This window comes from Microtus pennsylvanicus, chromosome 4 (genome assembly GCF_037038515.1).
Source record: "Microtus pennsylvanicus isolate mMicPen1 chromosome 4, mMicPen1.hap1, whole genome shotgun sequence".
Taxonomy (NCBI): Eukaryota; Metazoa; Chordata; class Mammalia; order Rodentia; family Cricetidae; genus Microtus; species Microtus pennsylvanicus.
The window spans coordinates 28,497,126-28,523,641 of NC_134582.1; the positions used below are offsets into that span (position 1 = coordinate 28,497,126).

The 26,516-nt window shown below is 45.3% G+C and overlaps 1 protein-coding gene across 2 annotated transcripts in view; it reads right to left on the bottom strand.

The window, feature by feature from the left end:
* Positions 1-26,516, bottom strand: part of Gramd2b (GRAM domain containing 2B) — a 90,483-nt gene that overhangs the window by 36,254 nt on the left and 27,713 nt on the right. Inside the window, exon 1 of one of the 2 annotated variants that reach the window (XM_075968639.1) lies at positions 25,084-25,539. The exons of the other annotated variant lie outside the window; for it this stretch is intronic. Coding sequence (XP_075824754.1) covers positions 25,084-25,166 — 83 coding nt within the window. The 5' untranslated portion in view covers positions 25,167-25,539. Of the gene's footprint in view, positions 1-25,083; positions 25,540-26,516 lie in introns of those variants that run through there. 2 annotated transcript variants of the gene reach the window in all.

The following is a 26,516-nucleotide window of genomic DNA, read 5'->3' on the forward strand; positions in this document are numbered from 1 at the left end:
TTGACTTTTTAAAGCCTGGGCAGGTGGCAGGAAGCAACTGAGAGGCTATGAAGCTTGATGTAGCTAAAAGACAGAAGAGGGGACTGTCTCTGACTTCGTTTGATTGGCAGTGGGGATTAATGAGGATTCATTGATGAGGATTAAGTAGGAGGAATGAGATGAGATGTTGAGTTCCTACCATCCCTCACCAGGGACCTGAGGACACACACATCTCTGGAGCATTCTATTTCCAGCAGTGGGCACGATGGCACACGTGGAGGTCGGAGACAAAGAAAATGGAAAAGTGGACGAGGGATGAATCTGAGGGCAAGAAACAGATTTGCACAAGGGAAGTAATCCAGAGACAATATTGAGTTGGATAGGGCACGACAAGGTCATTGGGGGTGGGGAGGGCAACATTGCCAGAAACGTCTTAGGGTCACAAGAGGAAACAACCTGCTAGGAAGGGTTTGATGAATCTCGCTTTAGGTATGATAGATGTGGGCAACGGGTAGAAAGCTGTACCTAAAAACCAAATCAAAAAAGGCCAAGAGAAACCAATAATAAGAAGAGTACACAATGCTGCCTGGGGGCAGGGGTAGGGGGTGGTTTGCCAGCTTGGAACCCTGGGTTGAGCCACAGCAGTCTCTCTGGAACCTTACAGAACTCTCTCTGTTCCTACGGAGGCAGGTGAGGCATTGTCCCTTCCCACCCAACCTGAGCCTGTCTCCCAATGACAGCATTTCTCTCAAAGCCTCGGGCAACTCCCAGAACTACTCCACAGTGTTCACGTCTCAGGATCCCTACTCTGAAAGTGACCGAAAAGCAGCTCATATTAAAAACACACAGAGGGAAAGCCAGGCCCTTGGAGTTGAACAGTGAGGAACAGCCGGCAGTTCCCTCCACCCTGAGAGCCACAGTCGCTCTCCTGGAGCCTCCTAGGACAACAGCAGGGCCTGACTCATGCTCCCCAGACTCTACCTCCACTCTGTCACAGGACAGCTCCAGAGCCAACAATGGCCTTTCATTGAGTCCTGGATGTCCCCACGCCTCTCCAGGGTCCTCCCGTCTCCATCTACTTCCCACTCTGGCCCTGCTGTTCTTGTTATGGCCTCTTTCATCCTGTCTCCTTCTGCATATACTCTGCCCCTTCACACGGCCTCCAGACAAGTCCAATAATCTCCCCTTTGGACATCAGCTTCGAGCTCTTCATTCCCCATATCTGGCTGTAGGAAACTGAATCTCACACTTAGTTGACCAGACAATATCACCATCCAAGGACAAGACTTGGCACTATGAAGAAAGCTTATCCGGGCATTTTGTTTCAAACCTCCGTGGTAACTTCCTTTTCAAATGTGGGTGACAAGACCCATTGGAAGTGGGCCCCATTGAGGGCTGAGGCGAGGGGATAAAAAGGCCGATCCCAGCTTTCCCTCCCTCCCCTGCTTGATTAGTATTATGTAAACTTCTTCAAACAGATGGTCGATTTGGTGAGCCATGATTTGGAGACTTGGAAAACTGTCGTCATTACTAGTAGACACCACAGCAAGGAAAGGCACAATCAAGTGAAATAATTTCTCAGCAGCGGCATTTTCAGGCCGCACACAGCTGGAAACAACCCAGAAAAATAACAAGACGCTATGTCAGGGAGGCAGCAGCTGATGCGGCCTATCTCCAGTCGGGTAGATTGGTGCTGCCCCTGGAGTTCTCTTGGTATTCACACCTTCTGCGTGGGTATATTAGCTTGCCTAGCTTGGTACAAACAAAATATACCGATTATACTTCAACTGTGAAGCAGACTATATTCTCCATAAGTGCAGCGAGTTTTTGTTTGTTTGTTTGCTTTTGTTTTGATTTTGAGAGGCGTCTCATGGACCTAAACAAGCCAGGGAGAGCACAACGACCTTAAACTTGTGGCTGTCTTCCCACCTCTGCCTCCCAGACCCCGTCAGTTTTCCTATTTTTTTGTCTCCATCATTTTTTGAGGCTGTTCATTTACTAGTGATTGCTGAATATCAGAACAAATCACTTTTTGTTCATTTATAAGACATATTGGGGGACATTTATTTGATGAAGCTATGTTTAGGGGAGTATTGGCTTTCAATAGGACAGGCACCTTACCAAAAAAAAAAGTACATGAAGTGCAGGGGGGGAAACGAGATAAAGTACAATATTAACAAATGGTCAGCTATCAAATCCTATGAACATCAGAAATATCAAACAAGATAGAAAAGTTGGTTTGATATTTCAGAAATAGCTGAAAACTGAAGCTTAAATTTTGGAAAGCAATTTAACATTTAAAAGGACAAACAAAAGCCAGGACCACTGCATAGGACAAGGCAGACTCTGAGGGATAAATGTTTGCCTGCCTCTCTCTCCACGGAGCCTAGTTCCCCCACCCTGACCCTAGCCTGTGGAAGGGGACATCTGGACCCGAGGCACAGGAGGTGGAAGCTGTGCTCTGAACTGTCAATGTTTCTTCTTCAGCCCTCTGCCCTGGATTTCCTAGGACTCTCTCCGTCTGTCCTGTGTAGGAGAATAAAATAAGCAAACACAGAGATCAAAAGTTAGAGGGAACGAAAGTCCCAAAGACATGGTCTTCACTGTAGCCGGACTCCAGAGTATCCCAGAAGCCCCTCGGCTTTGCTTCCTCCTAACTCAAACCTGCTGTGACAGTTTCCTGTCTCCTGTGTTCTGACTTTCCACTCCAGGCTGCGTGCACCACAGGGTGTTCACCAGGCAGGAGTTTCCCCGAGGCAGGCTCACGTGACACCGGGTAATCAACGCAGCACAGGAGGGGCCGAGGGCATGAGGAAATGTATCGTGTGTGTATAATACTATGCATTATTAAATCCAGGATGCTGGTTTTAACGATCAGTCAGGTGTGGAAGCACCTGCTTGGAGTCCCAGCTATTTGGCCGTTTGAAGCAGGAAGATCAGCCAGAGCTCTGGAGTCTGGCCAGCCTGAATAATGCAGTGAGACCAAGTTAAAAAAAAATAATAATAATACAAGAAACCAAAAACTAACCAGAGTCAACTTCCAGAAAAGTGATTGCATTTCTTAAAAACAAGATATCTATCTATACATTAGAGGAAACAGTTTTCCACAAAAGGCTTAGTCTAACCCAAACACTCCTGAACTAGATACATTTACTTAAGAAAAAGAAGCAGCTCATCTATTCCTATGAGAAACAAGCAAGGCTTTAATCCCAGCACTCGGGAGGCAGAGGCAGGCATCTCTGTGAGTTCGAGGCCAGTCTGGTCTACAAAGGGAGTTACAGGACTGTCAGGGCTACAGGGTGAGACCCTGTCTCAAAAATAAAAAACAAACAGACAAAACAACAACAACAACAAAAAGAACAAGAAAAAGATAAAACCCAAAAGACAGTATAGCTTTTGGTCTATCAAGTTGAAAGGGAAATTTTACAAGAGTTAATTGAATTTTTTAATTACATAAGAAAGTAAATATCTCTCATTTGCATTTATTTTTCCAGGAATTTATTGCCATGTGTCATACATATTAATGTCAGCAATATTTCCATATTTTACTAAAACAGTAATATTTAAGAGCTATATTAACACACTGTTAGACATTAAGTGTATTAATGTCTATATACATGCATGTATTAAGACAAGGGAAACTGCAGATGATTGAGCCTTACTGCTGCGAGCAAGCGTCTGCCTTGGCATCTTAGATACAACTGTTTTATACTTTATTTTTATTTGTGCATATGCGTATCCGTCTCTAAGTGTGTTTGCTGTGTGTATGTGGCTGCCTCCAGAATCCAGAACAGGGCATCAGATCCCCTGGAGCTAGAATTACAGCCAGTTGTGAGCAGCCCATTGTTGGTGCTGGAAACTAAACTTGGATCCTCTGCAACAGTAGCATGTACTCTTAATGCTGAGCCATCTGTCCAGCCCCTAAAGACTCAGAGTTAATGTGATTTACATGTGACAATTAACCCCCCGCCCCTGCTGCTCCCTTTTGGTTTTTGTTTTTGTTTTTGTTTTTTTTTTGAGACAGAGATTCTCTGTGTATCAGTTCTGCCTGTCTTGGAACTCACTCTGTAGACCAGGCTGACCTCGAACTCACAGAGATCACCTTTCTCTGCCTCCCAAGTGCTGGGATCAAAGGCATGCGACATGAATATTCTTTACCTTCTGTAAAAGCATGTGGCCTTGGAAAGCACACCTGTCTCTTCCAGGTGACTTCATGTTTGCACTGTGCTTTGCTGTCCTTAATCAAGGCCACCAACCCGACACGTGGTCCTCCTTCCAGCCTTTTCAGTGAGGATGTGAGACAGGTTCTGCCCATTCTCCACAGACTTGGAGACAACGAGGAGAATCATGAGGAATCACACGAGGTGACCTCTGAAAGGAGCGTGTGTTCGATGACCTTTCTCTCACCAGGGCCAGTCAGATGTCTACTCCTTATTATTTTATAGCCGACTTCCTTCCTTCTTTTCCTCTAGTTTTGGTTGGCTTAGCCAGGGTCCAAAATGCCTCCTGCTTGGATGGAGTCCTCTTTACTTGAGTTTATATTTGATACCTCCTTACATATTTATTGGAAAATAACTTAGCCATGAGACCTCTGGAAAGAGCAAACAGAATCACGCTGTCTGGGGGTGGAGCTCAGTTGGGTAGAGTGCTCACCTAATATACATTAAGTTCTGGGTTCAAACCCCAGCACATAAAACCAGATGTGGCGGTACGTGCAGACACCTCCAGCCTCTGGGGGTAGAGTAAGCAGAAGGCTGAGATGTCAAACGTCATCCTTAGTTGCACAAGTGAGAATGAGGCCAGGCTGGGTATATCATGAGATCCTGACTCAAAAACAAAACAAAAAACTAAAACAAACCACTTAAAAGTTAGGATAGCAACATTTCTCTGCCTCCAAAGCCCTTGTAGTTGTTCGCTGCCAACAAGATGAAGTAGAAATGAATACATGGAATAGATCCTTTGCAAGGGACACTTGGATTTCTGGTTTTGAAGCCTAAATGCCTTCGATTGGGCTGCCTCTGCTTCAATGTCTCATGAGATCTGTATTTTTTTTAAAGATTTATTTATTTATTATGTATACATTGTTCTGTTTGCATTCTTTTTTTAAAAGATTTATTTATTTATTATGTATACATACATACCAGAAGAGGGCACCAAATCTCATTATAGATGGTTGTGAGGCACCACATGGTTGCTGGGAATTGAACTCAGGACCAGTGGAAGAGCAGGCAGTGCTCTTAACCTCTGAGCCATCTCTCCAGCCCTCTAGCCTGATTTTCTAACTTAAATTAGCCCATTTCTTTTTAACTACATTTTGTCTCTGGGCTTTTTACTTTTCTTTATTCTATATATCTTTCTTTCCTTCTTACTCCATGGCTGGCTGGATGGCTGGGTGATTGGCTTTCGGTGCCCTTCTCTCTGTTTGCATTCTTGCTTGTATGCCAGAAGAGGGCATCAGATCTCATTATAGATGGCTGTGAGCCATCATGTGGTTGCGGGGAGTTGAACCTCTGGAAGAGTAGTCAATGCTCTTAACCTTTAGCCTGTACTGTTGTTTTTGTTTTTTGTTTTTTTTTTTAGATTTAGCTCTGGTTGGAGTCACACCCTAAGTGAAGTTTGTTCTCTGACTTCTCAGCGTTTCTGGATCCTGAGACTGACCCTTCTGTCTTTGTCTTCTCTCCTCGTGCCCTGTAAAGAATGACTACCATGGCAATGCCATCCCTTTAGTACTTGACTTAAAAGTTACGAGTGAACGAATGCTTGTCTTTTCCTGCTTGGTCATCAGCCCCGGAAGGGTAGTGTTCTGGTCCTGTCACATCTATGTGACCCACAAAGGTGTAAAGTTACTTGCCTCAAGAACTGCATGCCCCCTAAAGTCCAGGCTCTCTGAATTCCCTTTCTTTTCCACTACTGTCATCAACAGTGGCAGGCAGGGATGGATTTCACTTGGAATCCCCTGGGCTTAGGAATACTGGCGCAGGAAGGCCAGAGACATTTTCTCCCGTGGGATGGACCTTGCTCTGAGTACTGAACTAGTGAAGGTGGGCGACAAGGAGACAGCCACCGCCCTCCAGTTCTTCCAGGAAGTGGCCAGACACAAGGAGCTTGTGTGAAGATAGGGAAGTTCACCTTCACCGAGGAAGCTTCCCTAGTCTTTCTCAATAATTGGGTGAAAGGTAGTGGAATTAGTCTGGTGACCGAAGCCAGATGATCTTCCCACTCTGCTGGGAGTGGCCACTGGGCTACAGTGTGGACTTTGTTTGAGTGGAAAGGGCAATGTGCAGATACTGCAGGCTGCAGGGAACTGGAAGAAAACAGGACTGTTTTTTCTCCATTTATTCCTTCTTGGTCATGGAGAGGCTACAGAAGAGTCTCCTGCAGGATCTGTGGCTGCCTAGGAGGCCTGAGGCAGATTCCAAGTGTGCCATCCTCATCCTCCCAGGGGATGCCTACCTACCATAATTCAGTATCTTATGAAGAGATGCGGGTTTCCTCTGACCAGGCCCACAGGCTGTGTCTCATCTGCTTGGCCTGAGCTGTTCTTTGTTATGCTTTCCTTCAAGTCAGAACACAGACTTCTAAAAAGACTTCTGGGGGGGGGGGTGTCTATGAACTGGCCACCTGATTGGAGAAAGCCAGGAACTACAGAAAGAAATGGTGGCGGTGGGTTTCATTAGAAAAATCTCAACTGGCTTACTTTTTGAGATGACTAATAAATTTATATCTAATGAGGTAATAGAAGGCAACTGTTCAAGAGAGGGAAAGCTACAGACTCTGACGCTGATCCAGTGTCGCCTGTGTCCCTGCCAACTTCACCCACTTCCTCTTGATTTTGAAGCATATCCCCTATGCTATCTTTTCATCTGTGGCTACTTCAGCATGTAGCTGGAGAAGATGGTTTCTCAATAATCAACAGCGGGGCTAGGGAGATGGTACAGTGGATAAAGCACTCACTGTGCAGCATAAGACCAGAGTTTGGATCCCCAGAACGCTGGTAAATCACGCGTGGGTACAGCTGGCCAGCTGTAATCCCAGTGCTCTCAGAAGGCAGAGAAAAGGGATCCTCAGAGCAAGTCAGAAGCCTAGATTTGCTATATCTGTGAGGTTGGGGTTAATAAGACAGAGACCAATTGAGGAAGGTTCCTAGGCCTCCACACATATGTCCACACGTGTTCAGGCATGCCCTCAACATGAGAGCACACATAAGCATACACTTGTACACCCTACACGTACACATGCAAAACCGGTAAACAAAACCATCCCAACAATAAAACCACAACAGTAAGTCTGAAAAAAAGATTAGGAGTGGCAGATGATGTTTCTAATGAAGTTAAATCCAGATGTTTTTCTCAGGATGGTACTAATGTGCAGGAGGAGGCAGGAGCCCGTGTTCTAGAGCATCTCTTAGATACACTGCTAGACACTGGGTACCAGTATGAAATTCAAGGGCTCCATGTCCTATGCAGTCCACAGGGCTGCTGTCAGGGGCTAGGGATCCTACATGCTCTGGCTATTCTGGGGAGAGGAAGAAACTGAAACCCTACTGCCTAATCTAAAATCTGGATCAGATGGGGTCTTTTGGAGCTAGAGGAAGAGATTCCAATTACGTGGGTCATCATGAATGGAGTTATAACTATAATAGAATGTATTGGCTAGGCTGGAAGATGGGACCCTACATAATGCCACAGCTGCCCCTTTCCTGTCACCCTTGTCCTATGCCAAAGGGACAGTTCTGAGAGAAACCCAATCTGCAGTAGACACGGCAATCTATCAACACCTTTTGTTAGCAAGGCTGCTGACTGGGCTGGTTCCAAGTCTGTCTGGGCTTCTGTACAGATACTCTCATCTGCCTTTGAGACGGCAGGCTTAGGTCGGACCTCCCAAACACAGTTCCACACCCACCTGAGAAATGTGCCCTATGTGGGCTTCAAACAAAACCCGGGGAACTGGTGCAAAAACTCAGCTCTCAGGAATTTTCATCTTCAGAACTGATGGGTGTAAAGAATGTCTCAGATGAGGGCTGTCTTCTTATGCCTGTCAATCAAACACCTACAGTGCCCTCTTTATGATAAACAGCTCCTATGCAATCATTGCAACCATAATGCCCAGTCTCTCCCCAGATGGCCTCAGATACCACACAGGCGGGAAGGACACGGAGTAAATTCACTTTTTAAGGCAGAGAGCCAACTTGTTTTTAAGGCAGCTATTTACATAATAGAGTAAAAAAAAGCAGAGGCAATTGGAGGGGCCCCTCTCTGGTCTGCTCTTGAACCTTCCTATCGCCCACAATCTTAGGCTTCCAGATTCCTAGCCCCCATGTAACTGCGTCCCAATAACATTTCTTAGGAATGATCTTTGAAAAGGGTAGGTCAAGATCATGTGTGGGACAGTGTCGGAAGGGAGTCAGAAGACAGATCCGTGTCCTCTATAGGTCATTGTTTTATGATCTTAGTAACACAGAATGAACGTATGAAATGAGGTCTCCATGACAGCAGAGAGGAGGCCAGTGCTATAGCGGAGACAGCAATGGCACAGTAGTCCCGCCTTGATCATGGGATGTAAGTTTTGAAACCACGATTGGATGTTTTGAAACAGCCAATACAAACTGCAGATTGTATTGAATCCTATAAGTACTATGTACTTCCTGTGTATACATATTTGTGATACAGTTTAACACATGAATTAGGCACAACAGAAATGGAAATAAGTACTACTAAAAATAGACAGTATGGAAACAACCAGTATCATTATTCTTATAATCTGGGACCCAGTGTTAATTAAGTCACATAAAAGTCAACTTGCCCATCACTATGGTACCTGTGAAGTCCTATGGGGCATCAACATCCACGTCTGTGTCTCCCTGTTGTGGGGTTAAGTCACCTGACTTAACCACGTGAGAAGTACGGTTGAAGGGAAAGGCTGGGAGATTTCCACAGACTGCGATCGGGACACCTGTATATGGTGGTATGACGGCAGAAGACCAGCAATATACACGCAGTAGTGCCAAGGGCAACACAGCAGAAGAGGGACGGCCATGACTCAACCCCTCAAGCAGTCTCCTCGGCACCCAGAGGTGAGCCCGCAGCTTTGGCAATCTCCATCCCACAGCCCCCATGCTGTGGGATGTACAGCCTGTGACTTACAGCCTGGTTTCAGGGTCAGCGGTCCCAGGCGGTACAGAACTTCAGTCCGTAATGTAACTACAGTCTTCCAGGTGTTACATATCCACTAAGTTCAGCCAACTGTATCTTAGTGTTGAAAAGGCTTCCATGGCTTCTGTGAAGTAGGCAGCCAAGTTTAAAGGGAAATGAATATTCTAAACCACGTCCTAGAATAAAGTTTTTCTTTTCTCTTGCCGTGATAATAGAAGTTCATTTTAGGAAACCCAAAATGGTATCAATGGGGTAAAAAAAAAATAAACTGTCAACGACACAAGAAAGCACAATTTACACAAAACTCTCCTTGAGAAAGATCTCAGTGACCTTCTTCCCAGGCCCGCTTCAAGGAACAGAAACACTCAAAACATTCACATGCAATTTTATAGAGTAGGACCATGTGATTTTTTTTCAATTTAAAAAATTATCTAAGGTATCCATGAGTTTATTCTACTCCAAGAATAGAGACAAATGGCACCTTCACAAATGCTGCAAAATATCCCATTATATTAATGTATTAGTCATGCAATAATTGATGGTTTATAAACCTCATCCAATATTGGTGGTTCTTTAGCATGTCTTGTTTTACTATCATATTTTCTTAAATTTCACTCAATCTTTCCTTTCATATTTCTGAATCTAACTCCATGAGCCCTTTTCTGCCTCAAACTTACATCAGGGTTCATGATGTCTTCTCGTACTTTCATAGTTCTTCTGTGTATAAACACATGGTGAGCCAGGAACTTGTTTTAATTACGCAGTAAAGAGGTTTCTTTTGTTTTTTGTTTTTTTTTGCAACTTGATATGCCATGTTTTATTTTTTTATTTTTTAAAACCTTTTTACATTTTTATAAAATTTTATACATGGTAGAAGATACAATATGTAAAATAGACACATGAAAGGTGTGACCCTGCCTATCTTTTCTTTTTTTCCCAATTATAAATCTGTGTTTCTTTCTTTTTTTTATAAATTTATTTATTTATTAAAGATTTTAAATGGCTAACCAGGTACTTCATCTCCACTGATCTGAAAATACTTCCAGAGATTCAGATTTCTTCCTGACGCTCCATCCCAATGGCTTCACAACGATGTGCTGGGGCCTGTGTTTCTATCATTCTGACGTCATCTGGGCATTCCAAAGCCCTGCTCTTTCAGAGGAATCTCTGGATCATTCCTAACATCCTTCTGAGAGCCAGGGTTAGTCTGTAGTTGCACACAGACGTCAGGAACTGTTGGCCACGTCCAGCTCTCCTGAAGAAGGTAAGCCCTTCATTTATCCAGGTCGTTTGCTTTAGTAAGCACCCGGCTTTACACTAAGTCTTACCAAATTGACTACTAGGCATTTCATATTTTTGGTTGCCTAGCTTCACCTCTTTCTCCAACTTAGATTTTAACTCATCGCTGGTAAGAAAGCTCACTGGTTTTTCTGTCTTTTTCTTGGCAACCAGAAAACGGATTTAACTCTTTCGTTCTGGGTGCACTCTGGCTAGTTCGCTTGGGTTTAAAACACGACATAATAAAACTTGGCCTCTATTCAACTCGCATGTTGAGAAAGTCTGACATCCCACACATGACTCTTGACCTAGCTGCCTTTACTTCTCCTTCCTGCCCTCATCCTCTGACATACTTTCCTGTGAACTCTGACACCTGGGTCCTTCAGGGTTCATTTGGGTGGCAGCTCAAGACCCCGTAACCTTTATTGTCACATCACAGATAGCACTTCCTGTCACTATGGCTCGGAGTGCTCCGTGCGGTGATCCTCCATCAACACGTGTCTCTAATGCCTCAGCTGTTTGCCTGTGATCCTGTATTCTACCAATTCCCAGTCCTTGCCACTCCCACCTCCTATGCTTTAAGCCTCAGAGGCAGACAGCTGCCCTTGGCGTTTCTAGTCCACGACGCCTTCTGAACTAGGCTTTCTAAAGCACTTGGATCACCCATGAGGTCAAGTCGCTCCTCTGCGACACCCACTAGGTACACCATGTTCCTGCTGACGCACTCAAGCCCGTCTTCAACGTCATAATCCCCGGGTTCCAAGAAGGTCGGAGAAACAACCCAGGTCTCACTGTGGACTCAGCTGTTCTCAGAATCCTCTCCTTCCGTTCGTTCTCCGAGCTCAGGTTGCAGCCACACACCACACTTCTGAAGCCCTTCACCAAACACGACCCACACGGCTCACCTCTCCAGACCAGCAGTTCTTAACCAAACACGACCCACACGGCTCACCTCTCCAGACCAGCAGTTCTTAACCAAACACGACCCACACGGCTCACCTCTCCAGACCAGCAGTTCTTCACCAAACACGACCCACACGGCTCACCTCTCCAGACCAGCAGTTCTTAACCAAACACGACCCACACGGCTCACCTCTCCAGACCAGCAGTTCTTAACCAAACACGACCCACACGGCTCACCTCTCCAGACCAGCAGTTCTTAACCAAACACGACCCACACGGCTCACCTCTCCAGACCAGCAGTTCTTAACCAAACACGACCCACACGGCTCACCTCTCCAGACCAGCAGTTCTTAACCAAACACGACCCACACGGCTCACCTCTCCAGACCAGCAGTTCTTAACCGTCCTAATGCAGAGACCCTTTGGTACAGTTCCTCATGTTGTGGAGAACCCCCAACCATAAAATTAGTTTCGCTGCTCCCTCATAACTGTTATTTTGCTATCGTTATAAATTGTAATGTAAATGTTTTTGGAGATAGAGGTCTGCCGAAGGTTGAGACCTTTGACCTGTGACCCACAGGTTGAGAATCTCTGCTCTAGGTGATGGGGCCAAGTCACAACTAAGAGAAGCCTGAGGTTCACAGACAACAGCTGTGTGTCTCCTCCTGACCTACAGTGACTCCGTCAGCACTGACTACACCTATCTGTTCACTGCTCCTGCTTCAGAAGGTGAGGTCTCTTTAAATCCCTTTCAAGGACATCTCTCACACCCATAGGTGTGTTCTTCCGGTTTTCAGTTGTCTTGTCTCCTCTCTGCTGGCTCCTCCCCGATTTATGCTCAGGCTCACAAGTGTCACCAGTGGTGGACTTCTCCTTCCTTCAGGTCTCTGCCGGGCCTTCTGAAGCTGCTGCAGTCTGTACCTGCTGACCCTGCTTCCCTCATTTCCCATTACCCAGCACTCAGCAGTTTGGTCTGCAGGCCTATTGTTTGTTCCACTGCAGTTTCTCCGCTGATGTACGTTGAACTATCACGTGGTATCCTGCTAACAGATATGTTTTATATATGTTAAAAAATAAATTTAGTTTAAAAAAATTCTATTGATTTCTGTCTTAATGTTCTTAAGGACAGTCTTTGCCAGAGACTCCCCAGTGCAGTCTAACAACGTAGGTGCTTTAAAAATGTCCCTTAAATTAACTACTCTGCAAACACAAGTGTCTTTAAGACACAAAGGATACTACAAATGAAGGAGAAATGATCGAGGGGACAGCTGTTACTCCTTGGTGTCTGCCTAGTTCCACTTCTGAAGAAAGAGCTTTTTCATCTTGTTTTGTGTTCGTCAACTCAATGAATGATCACCGTCAGACTACCAGAGACGCCTGCAGCGCTATTGATGGTGAACTTGGTCCTCATTTGTGTTACAGGCTAAAGTGAGGTTACTCACTCAGGCATTTCCACTGTGACTCCATGGCAACATGGGGTCATGGGAATGCAGCTGAAGGCGATAAGGACCTATCGTTTGTGAGGGGGAGTCTAGCCTTGTTCCAGAAGTAGTCCCACCTTAAACAGGTGTGAATTTATTTAAAGAAAAAAAATTAAGATTTAATAAAGATGCCAAACCATGAAGGAAAGCGAGGATCCTCTCCATATTTAAAAAGCTGCTTCCAGTTTGTTCAGGCTAATAGAGTTCTCTACACAAAGGGACCAAAGAGAGCTGAGAAGTAGGGCAGCTTCTTCAAAGACCTATTCCTTAGTTTGGCAAGGCTCTAACGAGCCAGGTCATTCTTCTACAAAGGAGGGAGCTGAAGGCTGGAGGAGAATGGCTCCCCTAACGTGTCAAGGCATTGGTTGCAGAGCCAAAGTTGGAAGCCAAGCGAAGTCGAAGCAGGAAAGGCATACTGGCTAACAGGGCTCCAGGTCCCCCTCTTCTCATTCTCTCTGTTCAGGACACCCCTAAGTTCACATCAAAAACAAACATCCGAAGGGGCAAGTGGCTAGGTGGGTCAAGGTACTTATTGCTGAGCCTGTACAAGCTGAGTTCCAATCCCGAGGATCTGTATGATGGAAAGAGAGAACTGACTCCCACAAATTCTCCTCTGAGATCCACAAGCATACTGCAGTATGTGTGCATGCATCCACGTGTGATCGTGTGCACACACACGTGCGCACGCACACGTACACACACACACACACACACACAAATAAAATATTATAATTTTAAAAACATGCCCTTGAGCTTAAAAGGATAGCATTTTTATTTTTCGGTTCATCTATTTCATGTGTGAGTGCTTTGCCTGCATGTATGTTTGTGCATCATATGCCCGCTGGAGCCTGCAGAGGTCAGAAGAAGGTGTCAAATCCCTTCTAACTGGACTAGCAGATGGCTGTGAGCCATTTGGACGTTGGGGAGCTGCACCTAGGTCTTCTGAAAGAGTCTCTCCAGGCCGTCTAATTTTTTTTGCTGTTGTTTTTGAGACTGCCCTCTGAGTGCTGGGATTAGATGCATGCGCCACCACCGTTGGGCTTCCTACTTTATTTTTAAATTATGTGTTTCTGTGTGTCTGTGCACATAAGTGCAGGTTCCTGCAGAAGACAGCTGTCAAAACTCTCTGGAGCCATGGGTGCTGAGAAATGAGCTCCAGTCCTCTGGAAGGGCAGAATATGTTCCTAACAGCCATCTCTCCAGGCCCTCTACCTTATGGTTTGAAGCAGGGTCTCTCTCTCTGAGCTGGGAGCCCACTAGCTGGCTAAAGAGATTCTGTCTCTGCCTCCCCAGCGCTGGGATTTCAGATGCGCTCTGCTGCCCTTGTGGCTATCTGAACTCCAGTGTCTACTGCTGTGAAGAGACAGCATGCCCATGACAACTCTTATAAAGGAACGCATTCCACCGGGGCTGGCTCACAGGTCCAGAGGTTTAGTCCTTTGACATCACAGCAGGAAGCATGGTAGCACACAGACAGCCATTGTACTGGAGATGTAGCTGAGAGCTCTATATCTGTATCAGCAGGCAGTATGAAGGGAGTGACACTGGGCCTGGCTTGAGCATCTGAAACCTCAAATTCCGCACCCCCCCACCCCCCCAGTGACACAGTTCCTCCAACAAGGCCACACCTCCTAATAGTGCCACTTCCTCTGAGCCTATGGTGGTCATTTTCATTTAAACCACACAGGGTTCTTATGTTTTCATGGCAAGTACAATGGAAAGCATACAGATTGATGTATGTCTCCAGTCTCCTAAACATATTTAACGCTAATGCCATTGATCTGAGTCTATCAAAAGAAATAAAAACCATTGTAGAACAGAATAGCAATCATAAAAACGTACTGTTTCCACAGGGCATTGAGCAGTAATTCTAGATCTGGATGTGCCGAAATTTCTAGATCTGGATGTGCCGAAATTACTGTGAATATTGCCAGAAACTGTCATGTTATTTTATTGTCACAGCTTGGTTTTGATTTTTTTAAAAAAATCTTATTTACAGAGAGGTTTAAAGGTATTAAAACAATTCTTGTTCACTTTATTCACCAAAACTGGCTTCAAAAAACTTCAGGCTGGTCCCAGAACTTGAATTCTCTTTCAGAAGAGGGAGTCCTTGCCAACCTGGTGGCTATTCTATCAGGCTTGGAAAGTAACTCTGCAAGACGGATTTTCAAAAGATTTTGTGAAACTTCAGCATTCTTGGTCAAGTTCTTGGGTTCCGCTGGCGACCTACTTTAAAACAGACGATATTCACAAGCTCTTCAAACATCGCTCATAACCCTGCACAGAAACATTCTAGATTTGTGCAGAGAAGAACCGAACGATGGGATTTTATTTTATTTTAATGAGATAGGGTCTCTCTGGTTAGCCCTGGCTGTCCTGGAACTTGCTACATAGACCAGGCTGGCCTCAAAGAGACAGAAATCTGCCTGACTCTACCACTAGGGTGCTGGGATTAAAGGCATGTGCCACGATACCAGACTTCAACTATAGGCTTTAAAATCGGGGATTTATGAATAATTACAGCGCCCACCATAAAGCAAAGCAGCAACAGAAAAAAAATCACTTCTATTCTGTCAGAACAGAAGGCAGGCGGATCTCTGAGTTCTTGGCCAGTCTGGTCAACAGAGCAAGTTCCAGGACAGCCAGGGCTATGTAAAGAGACTCTGGCTCAAAAGCAAAAAAATAAACAAAAGAAAATGAACTGAAAACTGGGACTGCTCAGTTAGGAACCTCCGCTTCCACCGAGCTCAGAAGTCCACTAGCTAAGGTCATGAGACGGTCATATTCTGATGGTTTTGTTAGTGTTGGATCAGTGCAGTCCCTGTATAGACACTAACTATGCTGCAAAGACACTTGGGAAGAGTGGGGTGTAACAGCAATGCCTGCCACTTACTAAGCTCAGCTGTCCAGATGTGCGATTACCCTTCAGCCTCTTGCAACCCCCAATACAAGTGCAGAACTTCTATCTGATCATGCGTCACACAACGATGCTTTGGCCAATGAAATACTACATATAAGACAGTGGCCTATAAGACTGTAAAGGATCTAGAGGGCTTAGGAGATGTCCCAGTGGGTAAAGCACTTGCATTCAAGCACAAGGACTGGAGTTCAGATTCTCAGAACCCAGAGAAACCCTGAGAAAGGATGATGGGTGGTCTGTGATTCCAGCCTGGGAGGGCAGAGACAGGATCCTTAGAGCAAGTTGGCCAGAGAGACTAGCAGTAGTAGCAAGCTATGGGTTTGATGGAGACCCCCTACTAACTGAGATGGAAGGGTGGTTGAGAACGATTCCAGACATCAGCCTTGGGCCTCTACATGCATGGGTACCCATGCGAATGTGCACCCACACCCACACATGTGTGTTCACACACCTGCAAATATGCACCCCCACACGTACACACCCCAAACATGCATACACACGTGTGTTCACACACACACACACACAGCACATACACATGAGAATGGAAAAAAGAAAAACATGCAAAAATGAATTACAATAATTCCTACTGAATAATTAAAATAATTCCTTTGACATCACAACATTATAACAGTATTGTGATGTGCTATGTGTTGATGGTGACGTTGGGGCAGAGGAAATAACTGTAGGATCAACTGTATAAAAACACAGCAATATTATTATAAGGTACATAGTGTTTGATAATGAAAACAAACTTTAAAAAATATTTCCTGCTATGCTTTTTATTCTTTCCAAATTTGCTCTCTTATAAAAAAAGATTGCTGTCAGGCAGGCAGGTTACACCCTCTGCTAACAAGTCATTGATTGCTGTTACTTTTTCGGGGCTGAATTTAATCTTTTACTGTCTCCTTCACTAAGGCCCCAGGGGGCAACAGATTAGCCCATTACGAGAACAAGCAAAAGGCCCGGGTGTGCAGCAGTCTGGTGTAAGTACACTCTCTGATGTTCACACCAAGGTGGAATCACCCAACAGTGCCATTTCTCCAACTGTGTTCCCCTCAATCCACAACACAAGACTCTATGTCGATTTGAAACTCGACATTGTGGGAAAACAAAACAAAACAAAACACCTGATTATGGCCTTAACTGGCAATAGAATATAAACATTCGCTTTATTCTATTACACGAAGTGGGATATACCCGAAGTTATGCAAAAGATCAGCAAGACATTGGAGGGCTTTTTATTGGATTTAATGCAAGCAGAAAACTCAGCAGGTTGAGGCTAAAGATTGACAAGAGGAAATCTCGATGCCAGGAATCAGGGTGTGAGGGTTGGGTGTTCCAGGTAAGAGCAAGGGTAACGGATATTGATAAAAACCAATCGCTAATACTGCAAGAAGCTGGGTGCCACAGAAACACAGTGCATGCGCATTTCTGCACAGACCCTGCAAAACTGCCTTTAATCCTGCACTCGGGCGGCAGAGGCAGGTGGGTCTCTGTGAGTTCGAGGCCAGCCTGGTTACAGAGCTAGTTCCAGGACAGCTAAGGCTGTCACACAGAGAAACCCTGTCTCGAAAAACAAAACAAAAACAAACAAACAAAAAAGAAAAGAAAGAAAACACAAAGCCGAAAGCCACCAAACACCCCGCAGGGTCACATACCATGGTTGTAAGCTACTGGAAGAATTTAAAACTTCTGAATTTTGACCATTTACTTGTATTATATCTTTCTCCCCCCTCCTACCCCAGAGTATGTCCCAGGCCCTTAGCATGTACTAACACAGCTACAGTTTATGAAGTGCTGGGAAGTACCAGACCTGGGCCAAGGGCACCTCTTATGGTCCCCGTTTAAACGTCAAAGAGAGCGGACAGAACACAGGTGATCAGATCGAGACTCAGTGGTCCAGTCCTCTGCCAGGCCCTTTCTGGTGGAATTGGGCTTCTCAACTGTTTTGATTTATGACCCCAAATAGTCCCGAGACGGACAAGGTGTGAAAAAGACATGCTCGTCTGCCATCTCTTTGGCTGGCAGACTACTGAAACCATGGGCTGCAAAAGATGGATTTCCCTGGAATCTCGGGCAGGAGGAAGGTTCCTGAATTCCTGGGCCAGCCACGGAATCCTATCTACCAGAAAGAGGTGCAGTTTTCAGATCACCACGCAGGAGAAAACAGAGCGTAGTGAGGGGGTGAGTGATGAGTAGGACCGCAGCTAAGCTATGCAGAACTCTGAACCTCAGGCCTCAGCCTCAGGCCAGGATCCACAAGTGGACTGGCGGGGAGGGGGGGGGCAGGGGAGCGTGGCCCTGCGGTCCTTTGTCTCTCTTCCCATCTTGGCAAATCTCCCTTTCCTGATTTCCAGTATTATTTTGACATTCTCTGTGCAACAGCTCTGGCTGTCCTGGAATTCACTCTGTAGTCCAGGCTGGCCTCGAACTCACAGAGATCCTCCTGCTTCTGCCTCCTGAGTCGGTGGGATTAAAGGCATGTGCCACCACCACCAAGCTTTTTGCTCTTTTTAATATACTATGGTGTTTAATTCCTACCCTAAAGTTTATATTAGCAACTGAACTGGGGCTGTTGAATTTGATGATTTAGAACTGAACACACACACACACACACACACACACACACACACAGATAGATGCAGACAAACATGCATACATAAAATTAAATCTTTAAAAAAATTTCAAATTTAAGTGAAAATGAGTAACCTGCAGTGAAAGTTGCCTATAAAGCTTTACTGAGCTTTAAATCTTTATTACATTTAAAATCTAATGTGTGTGTAGGTGTGAAGATTCTCAGAGGAACTGGTTCTCTCCCAACATGTGGAACCATCTCACCAGGCCTTATTTAAGATTTCCATGGTTTTAAAGTTTTTCTTTCATTACATTTCTCTCTCTCTCTCTCTCTCTCTCTCTCTCTCTCTCTCTCTCTCTCTCTCTCTCTGTGTGTGTGTGTGTGTGTGTGTGTATGTGTGTATACACCATGTACATGCCTGGTGCCTTCCTTCAGAGGCCAAAAGAGGACATGAGACTCCCTGGAACTGGAGTTACAGATGGTCGTGAGCTACCACAGGGGGGCTAGGAATTAAACCCAGGTCCTTTGGATGAGCAGCAAATATTCAACTTTTGAGCCATCTCTCCAGCCCCTTGAATTTGAATTTAAAGTGAAAAAAACTGTATCCCCCAAATAATTACTGATAATAGCACAGCGCTTCCTTTGAAGGCAGTGTTCTTATCACGCACATCCATTCTCTGTTCTGCTTACGTACGGAGTCAAACAGGTTTCCTTGTTTGTACGTTTGTTTACTGGTGTAGGGGTGTCAAATCCAGGACCTTACACATGTGAGGCAAACCCTCTATCACTGAGCTTTAATTAGAATTCATACGTCTCAAATGACTAAAGTTCAGATTTAAAAAGCCGAATTGCATTAAAATATATATCGCAAATGCAATTCATTGTTTAGGATATGATCCAAAATAACATTTGCTGAGAAATACATCGTTGGTTTTAGCTGTTTGTTGAAGCTCAGTGATAGTAACTTGACCACTACTAAATCAGTTCTATAATTTTAAGGAGTGTGCCATTTGGATTAATTTGTCAAAAAAAAATACCGAATTATGTGTGAACTGTTCATGTAATGGTGCAGCAAACTCAGAATGAAAAAAATGTAGTAAAAATAGCAAAAACCAAGATAATGAAATATACAGTTAAATAACCCTCTTTTGATCAGAAAAAGGGCACCCTGCACTCTAAAGATTTTTTTGTATGTGATTTTTATTTGTGTGTGTCTGTGTGTCTGTGTGTGGGAATGCTCACATGTGTGCGGGTAACCGCAGAGGCCTCAAGTATCAGATTCCCCCTGGGGCTGGAGTTACAGGCACTTGTGAGCTGCCTGAAGTAGGGTGCTAGAGATCAAATCTGGGGTTCCCTGGAAGAGCAGTATGTGCTCTTAACTACTGGGGCATCTCTCCAGCCCCAGGTACACTGCATGCTAACATCACATATGCAGTTTGGTGACACGAAAGTCAACTGCCTCAGTGCCAGCACAATAACTGCATACGTTGTAGCGATTGGGCAAGCCAACGCACCGAAAAATAGCTCACAGAAAGTCTGATTCAGACAAGGAAAATGTGGCCGTCCCCCGACACAGTCAAGCTGAATGTCAGGTCTAAGCCTGCCAGATTTCTCAATTAGGGAGCCATGGGTCTCCACCTCCCTAGCTCACCAGCAAGCCATATTAAAAGCAACCATTTTCAGGTCACTTTTAATCAACTCCTGAGAAATTTAATGAGAGAAAAATGTAGTCAGTTTATAACCCTTACCCGCTTAGGGTAAAGACACCCAAGAGAGTCTAGTGGGCAGCATGCGGGTTGATATGTGCCAACAATTTCCAGCAGCACTTGGTACAAACTAAACCCTCCATAAACAACAAATAATTAGTATGACAGCAACAGCTAAAGTCCATCCACGGACGGCATGTACCCAAGGTGAGCACTGGTAAGGAGAGGCTGTTTGTGGCTAGCGGTAGATGGAAGGCTGTGATTGGAGGAAAATTCGAGTTGATTTCTAGATACAGAAGAGAGAGGAGAGAAAAACCTCTGCAAAGGAGCAGAGGTGAGGAGAGGTCCGGACCAGGATAACTCTTTATTCCTTCTGCATATTGTCTCCTCTGCCTGTCAGTACCTTTTGCATATTGTCTCCTCTGCCTGTCAGTTTTCTAAGAATACTTTCAGACTTTAATTTGCCTATTATTGATTGTTTCTGGTGTTGGGCCTCAGTCTGCTGCTGAGCTAACACTGTCCCTTGTTGCTAGTGAGTAGTTTAAATGCACTTACTTTTGTTTTATGTGGATGGTGCATGAGTATTTTGCCTGCATGCATGTAACTGTACTGGGCATGTGTCTGGTATCCATGGAGACCAGAAGAGGGCATCAGACCTTCTGGACCCTCTGGGACTGGAGTCAGGGACTGCTGCAAGCTACCATGCAGGTGCTGGGAAGCAAACTTGGGTTCTTTGCACGAACAGTCAGTGCTCTTAACCATCTCTTCAGCCCCCTTAATCGATACTTTAAAATGACTGACTAATCACGACTACATCTATTTACAGGGCACACGCACACACAACACAGAATGAGAAAACTATCAACATATTCCACACCTCCCTTACCTATCATATTTTTAGGATGAGGCATTTGGTATTTTTCTACTTTGAAATACACATTTTGTTTGCTTGTTTGTTTTTCGACACAAGGTTTCTCTGCAGCTTTGGAGCCTGTCCTGGAACTAGCTCTTCTAGACCAGGTTGGCCTCGAACTCATAGAGATCCGCCTGCCTCTGCTGGGATTAAAGGCACGCCACCACCGCCCAGCGAAATATACATTTTTATGTCACTTTAGTTCCACTACTACCCGATCTATCTCACATTAATTCTTGCCTTCTATCTGAAATTCGGTTCTCTTCATTACCAGTTACATGCATTCTGTGTGTGCGCGTGTGCACCACGGTACATGTGGCAGTCAGAGGGCAATCTTGGGGGCCGGTCATCTCTTTCTACTCTGTGGGGCCCAGGGACTGGATTCCAATCCTCAGCTGACTCTACACTCTGAGCTAGCGTGTCAGCCCTGATACGCTGTGGTCTGAACAACAGCTCCCCATTCCCTCCCACTCCACACTCTGGCTAACTATCATTCTGCTTCGATGACATCAGGCAGGACTTGTTATTCTGAGCTTGGCTCGTTTCCCTTAACCTAATGTCTTCTTGGTTAAATCATGTCCCAAATGACAGGATTTTCTGCCTTTTTGAAGCCAAATAGCATCCCTATACCATATTTCCCATTGGGCAAATGGATACATTTTATTTATCCCTTTGTTTATTAATAGGTAAAGGCTGACTCTATAGCTTAACTGTTGTGAATAATTCTAGGATGAACATGGTGGTGCTATGTGTAACCTCTTTAATACAGGCCTGCAAGCATGACGACCTCACTGTAAGTGATGTGCCGGTGGAAAGGAGGTTGAGATGGTCTATGCGTGTCCAGAATTAGAAGGATTAAATTTGGGCAGAGAACTCTGTGTTTTAGAGCAGGCTATGGAGAGCCACTCTGGCGTATAGACTCTGAAGTAAAGACCAGGGATAAACTACCATTCAGTGTTTATATCTAGAGAGAGAGAGAGGATGTGGGCTGGAATCGGAGCTGCTGTTGTATTCATCCTGCTCAGCTCCTCAGAGCGTCAATGCTCTCTCTTATTTGTAAAATGGAGCTATAACAATCCCTATCTCATTCTATGAGTGTGGAGCGTTGAGCATCTTCCCTCTCACATAGCCAGCGTTCTCAATGATGCCCACTGTTATTACCTAGGAGGCTAGGTTCTGCGTCACAAGGCGGAGCGGTTAGGGTGCCGTTCTCATAGGTTTCCCACAAATGTTTACTGAGACACTTGGAAGCCCACAGGAGTAAACACAGACATCTGGTAAGCTAAAATGACCCCCAAGTGACGTCATCACACTAGGATACCCACAAGGACGTTCCCTCTTTAACTCTTATCCTCCTGATACTAGAGAAACAGTTGAAGAGCTCAAAAGGAAATGTCTAAAATCTAGATGGAAGCAAAAATGACTCCGGCTGGCTTAGAAAATGCTACCTTGTAGAGACAAACAAGTTAGCAAAATTTGCCACATTTTACCAAAGACGGCAATAGACAAACCTCTCAACTACAGGCAAGATTCAGTTAGCGGTCAAACTTTCTATGGTACCTTGTCCACTTCATGAGGCAATGGCCACATTTGAGCCTTGCCTGTCCTACAGCTCTTTTGAGTTCCAGAAGGACAGATGCAAAGCCACATTTACCTTTGAACTGACCACATGATTGTACAAGTGGGTACTGTGGCGCTTGTTAACTGAAATGAATTTGTGACGCGGACTCTTCCAAATGAAAGGAAGGCTGTCCCGGAGCTATGAGCTTCAGTGTGGTCTGGCTTATTATCTTCTATGAAAGTATTCCCCAAATATCTAAGCTTTGAATGAACAAAACTCGTACGGATGCTAGAGCAGAGTTTCCTATCAATCGGAAGCGTAGCCTTATCTGAGGATCTAGACAGCTGAGACGCAGAGATTTCAAAGCCTGGCAGCTGTTTGGTGGATCTGAGCCACCATTCCTTGGGTAACTGGAAGTAGACTGCCTTGGGCGCATCTTGGACTAGGTGTTTCAAGACCTAGCTTCTCGAGCCCTGCTTCTGCCACGCAATGTTCCAGTCCCCATGCCTGTAACACGGAGAAAGGACTGTCCACACTGAGCTTTCTCTAGAGAAATAAAGTATATACAAACATGATAACGAGCAAAGGAAACAGGTGGTATTTAAGAGTTCATCTCTTTCTTAGAGCTGAGTTATTTATTTAGTCAGTTCATTTTTGGTGTTTTAAGACAGGGACTTTCTCTGTAGCCCTGGCTGTTCTGGAACTTTCTAAGTAGATCAGGCTGCTCTCGAACTCATGGAAAGTCTCCTGCCTCTGCCTCCAGAATGCTAAGATTGAAGGTATGGACCTTCATACCTGGTCATAGATCTGAATTATTATTATACAGTTAGGGTTTTATTTTAGGGTGAGAAAAACACCCACATTTTATGAGAGTTTTACTTCTGGCGACCTTGTCCCTTCACCAACATGAACGGTAAATACACTTCTCGACCTTTTTGGTAAGACCAAGTGAAGGATGAGGAACATTAACTTAAGCTGCTGGACACTGGACAGCAAAGAAAAAAGAGGTCAGGGGAACAGAGACCTAGGAGAGTGTATGGCCATGGCCTTGAAACCACAGACCACAATGGCTAACAGCTCTTCCTACCAAATTTCCATGTAAACACAACTGAAGGAGTCTAGAGCCGTGGTCCCCGGCCTTCCTAACGTTGGGACCCTTTAATACAGTTTCTCACGTTGTGGTGACCCCCAACCATAAAGTTATCTTCATCGCTACTCCATAACTACAATTTTGCTACTGTTACGAATCGCAATGTTAATAAATATCAGTGGTTCCCACTGGTTTTAGGTGGCCCCTGTGAAAGAGTCATTCGACCTCCAAAGGGGTCGTGACCCAGAGGTTGAGAAACGCTGACCCAGAGTCTGCAGTCATGTATGACAGTTGAGGACTCTCGTACACGTGGAACAAGGTGGTGATTCACAAAAAGAAAAGAAAAAACAATAGCAACAACAAAACCCCTACATGATGGTCATAGAGATTGAGTCTTCACTATTAGAAATTATCATCGATAGCAGTATCAATAAAACATTCTAGGCTCATCCGCAACTTAATAACATGAAAAAAATGGGCTAATTCAGATATTGGTTGCGCCACTAGCTAAAGTTGCGGTGCTACATTCTGACACATTACGGCGATAGAGCAAATCAACAAACAGTGACTCTTTTTTTTTCTTTAAAAAGAGGAACAAGAATAAAAATCATTTAAAAACCACACCTCTGGATTATTATCTGGATTAAAACCAAGGCATTTAAGAAAGGAAAAAGAGTTTCCTTACAGGACGTAAACCCTTGTGATGGAAATATTTGTTCTCAGAGTGAAGAATTTACAGGTCACATCTAATGTGCAAATCTAAAATGCATGTCGTCAGTGCTTCAAGAGCACAGGCGCAGCAGTATCTGAAGTGTTTTTGGCTTGGTACACACTTCAGTGTTCCTTCACAACACTATAAAAGGCGCGTCTGTGTATGTGTGTGTATGTGTGTGTGTGTGTGTGTGTGTGTTTGCACAGACTGGGGTTGGGGGGAGATAAAGTATACTTGTTTCCAACTCCCTTGTGTGCAAACAGTGAAGAGGAGTTCTGAGAGACAGCCACGAGCTCTAAATCAAATAAACTGCACGTTATTGTGAAAGCGATCAATACAATGACATGCCACAACCAGAGACGCCTGGATCTCCCTGGATATCATTCAGAAATACAAGAATTGAAGCAAATTTTAGCGTGATCTCTTGACATGGCGCCAAGATTTGAGAAGTTTCCCCGAGAACTCTTTGGGGAATTAGGAAACATCGATTATACTTTTGCATGCATTCTCATCACCACCGGACTGCAAGATAGACAATGCGTTCTTTAATGAGGGTAGGAAGGGAGAAAGGAAGAGAAAGAGCTTGAGAAGGAAGGAGGCGAGGAGGAAGGGATGGAGGGGGAGGGGGAGAGACACACACAGAGAGAAAGACAGATGAGAGAGAGAGAGAGAGAGAGAGAGAGAGAGAGAGAGAGAGAGAGAGAGAGAGAGAGAGAGAGAGAATGGCAGTGTCTCCACAAGTTTAGAAAGCCTTTCCCATCGGAACGCCGGCTAGCAATTCGGTCTGGGCGCGTCCCCCCAGAGGTCACTTACTGGGCCGGGCCAACTTTGCCTTCTCTCTTGCCGAGCACTTTGGCGGGCTTGGCGTCCTCCACCTCTTGCTGGAGCTCAGTCATCGGGATCGCGTCCCGGGCGCACCCCAGGACTCGGCTCCCAACTCGGGGCTCCCCGCTCCCGGCCCTCTGGAGCCTTAACCCTGCGCATCCAGGGGGCAGAGCTCCGGAGCCGCCAACCTGGACACGTTGGAGCGGGTGCGATTGGTCCGAGCCAGGCTGGGAGAGCCCAGAGGGAGGGAGGGAAGGGGAGGGTCGAAGCAAAATGACAGCCCTTTTCCCCAACCCACGAAGCAGAGGGAGAGCAAATGGAAACCTGTTGAACCCGTCTTTCTGGGAGAGGACGCTAATTGGCTAAGCAGGTGAAACATTTGCCTAACAAGACAACGCAGTAGCCGTCGGCTGCTTTGGGTCTTCTCCCCCCCCGCCCCCCGCCTTGCGGGTAATCTGGGGTGGGGTTGGAGAGGGATGGGGTGGTAGGGCGGGCGTGGGGGTAGACTAGACAGGAAGTGGACCGCACTGAGTGGTGCGAGCTCACACGAGTGACCTGCGAGCCGGCCCTCTGCCTCGCCGAAATTATCCACGTATAGAGTGTTGTCTTACTGGGGACACCCTTTCCGTGCTAACAAAAGAGACCCTCGGTTTGTCAGGTGGGGACAAAAATAATAAGTAGTCACCTTCTTAACTCCGGCTAGTTCTTCGGTGGGTAAGAGATGGGAGAGGCAGTGAAACAATCATCGAAACCTCCTTAGCAATCTTGGCGGGTGTGGTTTGGCTGAATAATATAGCATTATCAAGCATGCATCTTCCATAGCAGATGTGTTTTTATGCATGTACGCATGGAGATTTGGGGGCGCCCCACCTTCCGCGGTTCTGAATGATGCTGCTATGAACCCCGTGATTGCCTGTTCGAGTCCGTGCTTCCATTCCTTCGGATGCTTATCTAAAAGTAGACACGCTGAGTCACATGGTGCTGGGTGCTTAATCTTTTGCAAAGCCATGGACAGGCCCTTTAGATGCATGAATAGGCTAAGTATTCAGGTGTACCCTTACAGCTGAGTTAAATCGCTCTCAAAGACTTTACTGCGTCTCATATTAGGACTTCAGTGGTGTTACTGTAACCGAGGCAGAGCTAGGGGAGATCATAGAGATGGAGCTTGTGGGTAAAGTTTCAGAAGTATCCTGCTTTGTTTTACCTGCGAAGTTTTCATTACATCACCAAACAGCTAATTGTTTATTCTTCCAGATATTTTTTATTTTATAAACTTCACTATAAAAATGGCAAATAGATAAAAATGTTGCGTGTGCGCGTGCCTGCGCACGCGCGCAGGCACGCACACACGCGCACACACACACACACACACCACAGAAACAAAGTCTATACAAGTCAGTGAACTTCTCTACAGGCTGGGC